The sequence below is a fragment of the Danio rerio genome, chromosome 3 (genome assembly GCF_052040795.2).
Source record: "Danio rerio strain M-AB ecotype USA chromosome 3, GRCz13ab, whole genome shotgun sequence".
NCBI classification, from domain to species: domain Eukaryota; kingdom Metazoa; phylum Chordata; class Actinopteri; order Cypriniformes; family Danionidae; genus Danio; species Danio rerio.
This window is the reverse complement of record NC_141023.1, coordinates 32,370,580-32,380,677: the sequence shown is the minus strand read 5'-3', so window position 1 is coordinate 32,380,677 and position 10,098 is coordinate 32,370,580. Positions and strand designations below refer to the sequence as shown.

The following is a 10,098-nucleotide window of genomic DNA, read 5'->3' as shown; positions in this document are numbered from 1 at the left end:
GAAGTGTTTTCATTGGCTCATGTGTATGCAGATAGACCGCGCGGTTTGCATACTGAACGCCACTGCTTTGTAAAATTGTAAACTGAAAAAAATCCACTGCACGTATTATAAGTGCGTGATTCAGAATATCTATGTGGCATTGAACAATACAGCAGATTGGATCCAGCCAGAAAAGACTTTATTTTAAAACAACATCACGTATAAACACAGGTGCACATACCAATGTATGTGGGCACACAAGTCAATTATTGCAGAGTAAACAATTGCTCAGAAAGGCTCTCTCGAAAGGGCTGAAGAAATCAAATAAAAACAGTAAAATGATTTATAGACAGTTCATGTGTAAAGATCGAAGTCTATCCTCTTTGAGTTGTAGAATGAAGCACCTTCCTGGTCAATCCTCCTGCAGTAGACTCCATCATTGAAGTAGCCCTCATCCACCCAGTCCTGGAATAAAACAAAGCAAGGCTGCCAAATTAGATCAGCTTTCATAACTGCTCTGCCTGTCTAATTTTGGATGATTATGCCATTGTTTTAACTACATATTCTGTGACAGACCATTTCATAATCAGATAAATAAATATACAAATAAATATATCAAATAAATATATACACACACACACACACACACACACACATATATATATATATATATACATATATATTCTTACATGCTTATATATATATATATATATATATATATATATATATATATATATATATATATATATATATAATTTTATGCAAAAGTTTGACCATCCCTGATCATTTTCCAAGGATAAGTCCCTGATTTCTTTCTGAAGGCATTTTGGGCCATTCTTCCTGGCAAAATTTCTCCAGTTCAGTCAGGTTTGATGGGTGCCGAGCATGAAGTGCCCTTTTTAAATCAATCCATAGATTTTAGGTGATGCTCAAGTCTGGAAACTGGGATGGCCATTCAAGATCATTCATTCAAACATTCATTTTCATTGACTGGTACAGGAAGGTACGGTACGGGTCACCTTTAAGGCCGTACTCACACTAGGTACAGTTGCCTCGAACCGGGCCAATGCACGCTTGTCCCCCCTCCCGTCTCCCCCGACGGCCCGCACTCACACCACAAACGGGCTTCGGCACGCTTACGTCATCGCTGCTGCGCTGTTCAGTGAGAAGCGCTCTCACTCAGCAGCACAGTGGAGATTTCTCTAGTTATATCGTTTCAGTCGTTTGATATACAGTGACACGCAGTTAGATATTTTGCCAAACAGATCCGCCACTTTTGGCACTCATAAACAATCACAAAGCCCTCGTGCACATCTCTTCCAACCGGGCCAGGGCCGGCCAAGTGAACCTTGCTTGAGCCCGATTCAGCGCACTCACACTTCTCAAACGATCCGGGAAACGGGCCTGGGGCCCTGGGCACAGTACGGATGGCATAGTGTGAGTAGGCCCTAAGAGGCTTGCATTTCCACGGCTAAAAGCGTACCAATGGTACTTTTGGTGGGCGTGATGTACGACAGAAAGCTTCAGTCGACGTCATTCTCACTCGAGAAAATGTCAAAGTAAATCTGTACTGGTCATTCACATGTCATATGAGAAGCACTTCTAACAAAACAGATGCTTTATACACATTAATGCTTGTGTATAAAAGTTCATTACTAACCTTTCTATGAACAAGATTTGATTATAACTGCAGATCAATGATAGCGAAACAGCCTACTGTAACGTCTGCAATTCATTCATTCATTTTCTTGTCGGCTTAGTCCCTTTATTAATCCGGGGTCGCCACAGCGGAATGAACCGCCAACTTATCTAGCAAGTTTTTACGCAGTGGATGCCCTTCCAGCCGCAACCCATCTCTGGGAAACATCCACACACACACTCATACACTATGGACAATTTAGCATACCCAACGTCTGCAATTATATAAAATAAATAAATGCAACATACAGTTTAAGTCAGAATTACTTCTCTTTTAATTTTTTTTCATATTTCCCAAATGATGTTTAACAGAGCAAGAAAATTTTCACAGTATGTCTGACTAATATTTTTTCTTCTGAAGAAAGTCGTTTGTTTTAGTTCAACTAGAATAAAAAAAGTTAACATTTTTTTTTATGAACCATTTTAAGGTCATAATTATTAGCCCCTTTAAGCTATATATTTTTCGATAGTCTACAGAACAAACCATCATTATACAACAACTTGCCTAATTACCCTAAACTGCCTAGTTAACCTAAATAACCTAGTTAAGCCTTTAAATGTCACTTTAAGTTGTATAGAAGTGTCTTGAAAAATATCTAGTCTAATATTATTTACTGTCATCATGGCAAAGATAAAAATAAATCTCTAAATAATTAGAGATGAGTTATTAAAGCTAATATGTTTAGAAATGTGCTGAAAAAAAATCTCTCTGTTAAACAGAAATTTGTGGGAAAAGTAAACAGGGGGGCTAATAGTTATGACTTCAACTGTGTGTGAACATACACAGCCCATTACACTCTCCGATTTATTATCAATTACAGAAAAACTACACACAGCATATATTTAGTCCTTATTTGGCTTCAAAAACAGGCAACATATAGCTCACAGTCAGAGCAAACTTCTCATCTGTCTCTTTATTTTTTACCAGCACATGTAACCTCTTGTTAGAAAGTAATTCCGTCATTCCCGAGTTCATAATAGTCCAAATGGTGATGATAATAGTTATACATTGCAGACTGTTTATGTTTAAGGTTGCTAAAAAAAAAAAATTGTCTCCTTTGTTTTTTCACGCGTAAGTCTCTGAAAGAATCGGATGTCAGATGCACTTTAAAAATCCTGTGCAAGTTATTATCATCAGCCCAAGAAGTTATTTGAAATATATGCGCGCAGGAAAGAGAAACCGCTCACGCTTTAGCCGGCCTTGGAAACAGCAACGGGGCACAGGGTAGATTCTGCTCTTTTTCTTGGCTTTGTGGCTGTTCATCAAGACAACGACAAGGTTTGTTTGAGCTCAGGTCAACCATGGCTTGTGATTATATGTAAATATGTAATAATAATGTCTCAGCTGTGTTTTTAAAAATTGCCTTTGTTTTCCTTCACCTGGCTTGTTGCACAAGCAAGTGACGTATCTCTGTAAACCAATCTTTTGTTGTGCTAGGTACCCTAAGCAAAGCATACCCAAAAAGTGAGACGGTACAGTTAGCTTTCAGGTACCTTTTGACAGTGGAAACGGCCATAAAAGCGTACTGAACCGAACCATACTGTACTGTACTCAGTGGAAACGAGCCATTACAGTACTGATCCGCCCTATCCACTTGTTAAATGTGAAGTCATGTGAAGCGGTTTCTGGGTCCAAGGGCTCTATCAAACTGTATGGGGAGACTCAACAAATGGTAATAATAAACGTTTACAAAGCGATGTGATACTTTCGAAAATCACGATTGCAATGTATATATTCATGCCTAATATCTGATGGCCAGAAAGTGATTATTTTTTTAAATTGTTAAAATTTTGGTATATGTGATGCAGCAAGTCTAGAGACTGTTGTCTACACCATGATTTTATATTAAAATCACTTTAATTTGTGATATGACAAAAAGGTGGCAATAAACGGAAATTTTCTCAATTTAAATGAGTAGCGGCTTGGACCCGGAAACAGTACTCCATACATCACGACTTCACAAGCCGATACACATTATGGAAGGCCAACCCCCCCCCCAACTTGCCACCACTCTTTAGTACGGGTCGCCCATCCCCCTTCTGCAGTCACTTGCATAGGGCTCCAGAGAGCCACGAGTCGTCTCCGATCTCTTACCTGCATTTGTTGGCTGCTGAAGGGTCCGTAGAGCTCAGAGCTTTCCTTATTTTCCCACTTGTACTCCCACATGACCTCATCACTCACTGGAAAACAACATATACATTTTACAGAATGCTATTAGTAATGGATTAGCCAGGAAACAAATAATCATAAAATATGAGTTTGCAACTGGACTAGACTAAATTAACTGTGAAGATAAAACCACAAAAAATAAAAAATAAAATCAACACAATGTCCATTTAAAATGTATCTTAACTCGACTCTGTTAAACACCAAACCTTCACCTAGCCCCTCACCTTTCCTGTTATCATTATCCTCATTCTTATCTGCATCATGCTTCTCATCAAAGTCATCACCAAACATGTCAAGCTCATCTTTATCCTCCTCTTCATCCCCTAGTGTTTTGGCTGCTTTTCCTCTAGTCATCCCCTTCAGCTGGTAGGCCAGTTTTTCATACGTCTGCTGATAGATTTCAAACTCTCCAATGCCCACCAGTCTATCTGCCAATGCTGTCAGTTTGTCAAGTTTATCGGCATCTCTGTTTGAAGCCTCCTTTTTCTCTTCCTCTCCATTTCTTTGTCTTCCTTTCTTCTTCTGTCCTCCAAGACCACCAAGTCTTCTTAGAGCAGCAGACACAGTTTCTCCGGGCAGTAGCAGCTCAATGATGGCTTCTGTGAGTTGATAATGACTGTATGCAGCCAGAGGGTCTTCTGCCGGTTCTTTCTCTTTCTCTTCCTCCTCATCTTCACTGTCATTCCTCTGCTCCTCTCGTTTTATCTCCTCCTCAGCCTCATCTTCATCACCAACTCTTCTCTTCCTCTTAGCTGCAAGGCCTTTCTTCTTTTTTACAGGCTGCTCTTTTACCTTCACCTGTGTGAGGACATGAAGAGTAATCAAGCTACATAAATTTTAGGAAAAATATTTTTTTACTGTATTTTATGGAAAATAAGTCACATGAAAATGCATTGTTAGTAAAAAAATTAAGATTAAGAAAGAGTTAAGGTGCATTTGCGTATGGGTATCACTTCATAACAATTCAGAAAAAATTCTAAAATAAAAACTTTAAAAGACTTCACAAATGCACTTTAATTTCCCCTCAATCAACAAAAAAACTTTTAAGTTCATTAATTTTCAGACCAAAAAAGAATGAAAGACCAAAGTACAAGACAAACAGGTTTCTGTGACAATCACTATAAACAACATTTAGTTTATCCATCAAGCTTGAACTATTTTATTTATTTATTTAACCAGGAATGTCCTATTGAGATAAAGTATCACTTCTACCGGTGAGTCCTGGCCCTGAAAGCAAAGTAACAAAAAATAAAAAAGAAATGCATGTCACAACACATAGACACACACAAAAAAGTATAAACCATAATCAATTGTTAAAAAATGTGCAGTGTTCTAAATTGACAGTCTTTAAAATATTTTTTTAAATATAGCGACAGATGGTACAGATTTCCTATGTAGTATATGTTGAAGCTCATTTCATAGATCGACCTAACTCTGTGTGAAAAAATGTCATCTTTAGTAAGAGTATATCTGCTGATCTGGTATTGCAAGTATTTAAACAGTACTCCAACAAATTAGAGGCATTTGGAATTAATAAAAAAGCATTTTGTAAGGAGTCTATTGCCATTTTTATAGATGAAGCCATAGAGTAAATAATTGTCTGCATCATAATCATAATTTCGTCTGCATAAAAGTGTACATTTGCTGACTCAACAGCATTACCAAGTTCATTTCAATTAATAGAGAATAAAATTGGCCCCAAAATTGAGCCTTGGGGAATACCTGTCTTTCCTGTTAAAGGAGCAGAGATATAAATTTCTATGGAAACACACTGAGTTCTTTCAGTCAAATAATTGTGGAAACATTTCAACACTTTTGTACTAAACCCTGTACATCTTAGTCATTGCAACAAAATATCACGGTTCACAGAATCAAAAGCTTTTAATAAATCTATAAAAGTGCAGCACATTATTTTTTTTATCATCCAGTGCAGTGATTATATCATTAGACAACTGACACTGTAGCAGTTATAGTGCTGTGCCCCTCTATAAAACCTGACAGAGTTTGACATAAAATATTATTTGCTGACAATTACCACTAACTGTTCATTTACCACAGACTCAAAAACTTTAGCTGTAACAGACAACCTTGAAATAGGATGATATAATTATCTAACTTAGTGGGATCTCCGCTCTTCAGCATGGCTGTATATTTGCTGTTTTCCAAGAACTTGGTAACAGACCACTAGTTAAACTCAGATTGAAAATTGAAGCAATGGGTCTTGCTATTAAGTCTGCAGATATTAAAAAAAAGGTTCTTTTTGATCCAGGTCAGCAAATGTTTTACAATCTAGACTTATCAAAGCTTTATAAACCTTAGATGTAGAAATTGATGAGAAATCCATTTTTATATAAACTGAGGTCATTTCATCCTTACTGCCTAAAGCAATATCAGATGAAGTGGCCACATTTCCATTTATAAAATGTGTATTAAAAATTTATTCTATATCCCATTAATCCTTAAATGCTATAAAAATAATTACATGCCTATCATTGGTACAAAGAAAAATGTGTGCACTTTACACCCTCTGATTGCTTGTAAAATAAGTCCTTTTAGACTTTAAGTCACAGAACATATTAAATGATAAAAATTTTACTTTCAGTTTATGGTCTAAAAAAATGGAGAGGAACTTTTTAAAATAATTCTTGCATTAAAACGTACCCAGTCAATGTTATCCAGCCAGTTGTCCCTGATATCTTTCTCTTTGTTAACGAAATAGTTTCCCTCTGAATCAAAGTGTCCCTCCTGCATTTCCTCATCAAGGTTAAAAGGAGTGATGCGTACACCCTCATCATAGTCAATGGTCGCCCCTTCCTGACCTGTAAACAAAAATACGACCAATTTTATTTTCAGTAATATTTTTTTTGTTGTAATTCCGTTTTTATTTCCAAAAAATAAAACATACAATTTTTACAATCAAACAGAAAAATATTTTACTACTATGTGCACATCAGGAAACACAGGAGAGCTGTAGTTTAGACACACAAATAAATTACATTAAATTTGATGTTCATATTATCACATGAGGGTTAAGTGTCTAAGACTTCTTTACTATCACACAGATTTTTCCACACTGTCAAAATGTCAAGTTTAGCATAGTTGATCCGTGCTGATGACAGTTCTTGGTACAGTATTTACAATAGTGACTGTAACCAGTGCTTAACAGAAAGATCATGAGGGGGTTTCCACCTCTGTACCAACATTTTCTTTGTAGCAGTTGAAGCAGCTAACCACAACTTACAGACCTTTGCATTTAAGGGAAATTGAGAGTTATCATTTAACAATAACAGTACAGGATCTTTCGGGAAACACATTTTTGTAACTTTAATAAAGTTTCCAGCTCAGAATCCCAAAGGTTTTGGGATGCCACATCATATGTAAAAAAGGTATCTGGATGCTCCTTTTCACAGAACTTACAATAAGGATGTGGAGAGAAACCTAAGATATGTTGTATACGTTTACTTAAATATGCCCCAGTAATCATTTTCTGAATAACAGTTTCAAAGCACTTTATTTCTTAAGGCCCCAATATACTTCAAGTGAAATCGTTACTAAAGTTCAAGGCAACTTGTCCAAGCAAACATTCCAGGTCGCTTCAGCTGATCAACACCTTCATACTATCATTGTTATATGGTGATTAGATATTTGGTAGTTTTCTTTGACTTAAAAAAACTCTAGTTACGTCTCTATATAAATAATTTATCTATGTATCAATTTGGAATATTTTAGAACATTGAGCAAATAACTGTCATTATTTAGTTTTACACTTATTTTGTTAACGAGAAAAACACACATCACATATTTTCATATTCTTAGTATACTGGGGTCTTCACAAACAAAACAAAAAAGGTACTACAAACCTATACGAGTAGGGAAAAAGAAAGAGAAATAACCATTTAGTAACATGTATTAATTACATAAACTGCACTGTTTAATTCTTCACTGACCTTCCACATCATCGCTGGCCAGGATGTCATATTTACTGCTATTGTCTACATCCTCTACTTCGTCTTCCTCATCACTGTCCAAAGAGTGTTTTTCCTTAAATCTGGATCCTGGGCCAGTCAAACCATCAACCATCTTCAAATATCAAATAGTCATGGAAAAAACCAAACAGACCATGAGAAATGTATTTTATTAGCAAAACACAAACAACAGATACAGTGCTCAGCATAATCGAGTACAGCCCATTTTAAAAATGAATATTTTTCTCCATTTCTCAGTGAATATAGACAATGTATTTTGGTGCATTTAAACAAAACAGATTTATTAAACAGATATGCATACATACATACATACATATACACATATATATATATATATATATATATATATATATATATATATATATATATATATATATATATATATATATATATATATATATATAAATTATATTTTAGTCACCAAACATATTTAGAAATGGGAAGATAATACAATTAAATTCAAGCAAAATATGGCAAAAACTACTAAAACTACTGTTTTCCTCTTTTATATATTTGTTATCGTAATATACTTTGTTAGATATATGCTGAGCACTGTACATGGATATATAGTTACATGTCACTAACCTTTTTCTTCGGAATCTCTTCTTCCAAAGTAATCTCACTATCTCCATCCTGAAACGTCACTTTCCTTTTCGACATGCTAAGAGACACAATTGCCTGTGTGAGCCAACATAGTTATGGTGTGTGTATACTAGACATGGGATAATTTCCGTCAAGCTATACCGCAGTTTGGAAAAGTGAATGTTTTAAAACGGCCAAAATTTTCTGCGATATCGTTCCTAACATGTGTAAGATTTTTTGTTGTTGTTTTTCATAACAACAGTATCTCCAGCAGAAAAAAATATCCAAAGATGCAGTTTTAAATAGTAAAGAAATCAGTGTTTTTGAAACTAATGAAGACAGCAGAACTTAAAGATTCATTTGAATTATTTAGCCTGACCTGTTTAGTGTTTCAATATCTTATAAATGTTTATCAAAATGAAATATATTGTGTTTAAAGGAGGAAAATATTAGTTGTTTTTTACCCAGACATTTAATATATATATATATATATATATATATATATATATATATATATATATATATATATATATATATATATATATATATATATATTGGAGCAGTAATCACAATACTGTGAAACCGTGATTAATTTATACAAGGTTATCCTACCATGAGAATCTTATATCAGCCCATGCCTAGTGTAACGTTACAGACAGATGGTATAACTTGCACAATACTCAAACATTTAATATTCTCAGCATGATGCTAATAATTAATTGCAGACTGAAACACAGGATATAACTTCTTTATAACACTGACTTGAGGTAACTTAACTGCGTACCTACACAGTTTGCTAACTTTACATCTACGATGAAATGTGCAGAAATGATAGGCCTAATTAGAATACACATAATACGTAGGGTACATATTTTGTATTTTGGCAGTTGCTCCATTGGGGATTCATTCAGATATGTTGGTCAAGTATCATATTTATTTGTTGAACAATTTCAGCAGCGCTGGAGCCCGAGCTAATGAGCGTAACGTTACGTGTGTCGCCTGTGGCAGTTTGTAAACGTACACAAAAGCTATACATAACTAACTTTAGCTCCACCTACACACCGTCTTTATGGACTGCTCGGATATAATCCGACGCTAATAAATCAAACACATGATGAGAGAAGGCAGCAAGTTACCTTAATGTTATTCTCCCCGCTGCGCCATTCAAGCAAAACTACAACCGGAACGTCGTCACTCCTGTAAATCTAGCCAATCCTCTATCGCCACGTAGAGGGGAGCCAAGAGAATGACGTCCAACGCTTCAGTGACCTCACGTACATCACTTGATTTGCCACATTGCCAGAAAATGTTACCTACTGTAGTACAGACACCTTCCTGATTTACGCTTTCAAATGTCTGTCTTGTTATTTCCAAACAAATATTTGACCTATGCTTCACTTTAGACTTTGAGAGAGAATTTCATTGTAAAATGTCATGCAAAATATTAAATGCAGGAAATACATTGAAGATGCAGAGCAAAACAACCGTCCAGCAGCCTCCACCAAGCAAATGCACTGTTGTCTGCTTTGATCTGTCTAACTTAGTAAATATTTGATCAGAGCCTAAATTAGAAACATTTATAAATTATGCACAGAGTATCTCTAATTATGTATAATGATTTACTCCCCTCTTATTTTATTGATTATATCTGTTGTTAAACGCGCACATGTCTCTGTCGTTTCA

At 35.5% G+C, this 10,098-nt stretch overlaps 1 protein-coding gene across 2 annotated transcripts; it reads right to left on the bottom strand.

Moving 5' to 3' along the window:
- Window positions 1-161: 161 nt before the first annotated feature.
- On the bottom strand, window positions 162-9,608 carry cd2bp2 (CD2 (cytoplasmic tail) binding protein 2). 2 transcript variants are annotated; one of them, NM_200961.1, is given in 7 exon segments: window positions 162-444; window positions 3,773-3,858; window positions 4,072-4,645; window positions 6,509-6,666; window positions 7,795-7,927; window positions 8,419-8,494; window positions 9,552-9,608. In NM_200961.1, coding segments are annotated over 6 exon segments (1,137 nt in total). In that variant the 5' UTR covers window position 8,494; window positions 9,552-9,608; the 3' UTR covers window positions 162-333.
- Window positions 9,609-10,098: the final 490 nt, after the last annotated feature.

What these genes read in the sequence shown, in the direction of transcription:
- cd2bp2 (XM_087242367.1), bottom strand. Translation starts at nt 7,927, where the DNA reads ATGGTTGATGGTTTGACTGGCCCAGGATCCAGATTTAAGGAAAAACAC. An exon ending in GGCCAGCGATGATGTGGAAG is followed by an intron (nt 6,667 to 7,794) that starts GTCAGTGAAGAA and finishes TTTTGTTTACAG; the next exon opens with GTCAGGAAGGGGCGACCATT. An exon ending in TCAGCAGCCAACAAATGCAG is followed by an intron (nt 445 to 3,772) that starts GTAAGAGATCGG and finishes GTTTTATTCCAG; the next exon opens with GACTGGGTGGATGAGGGCTA.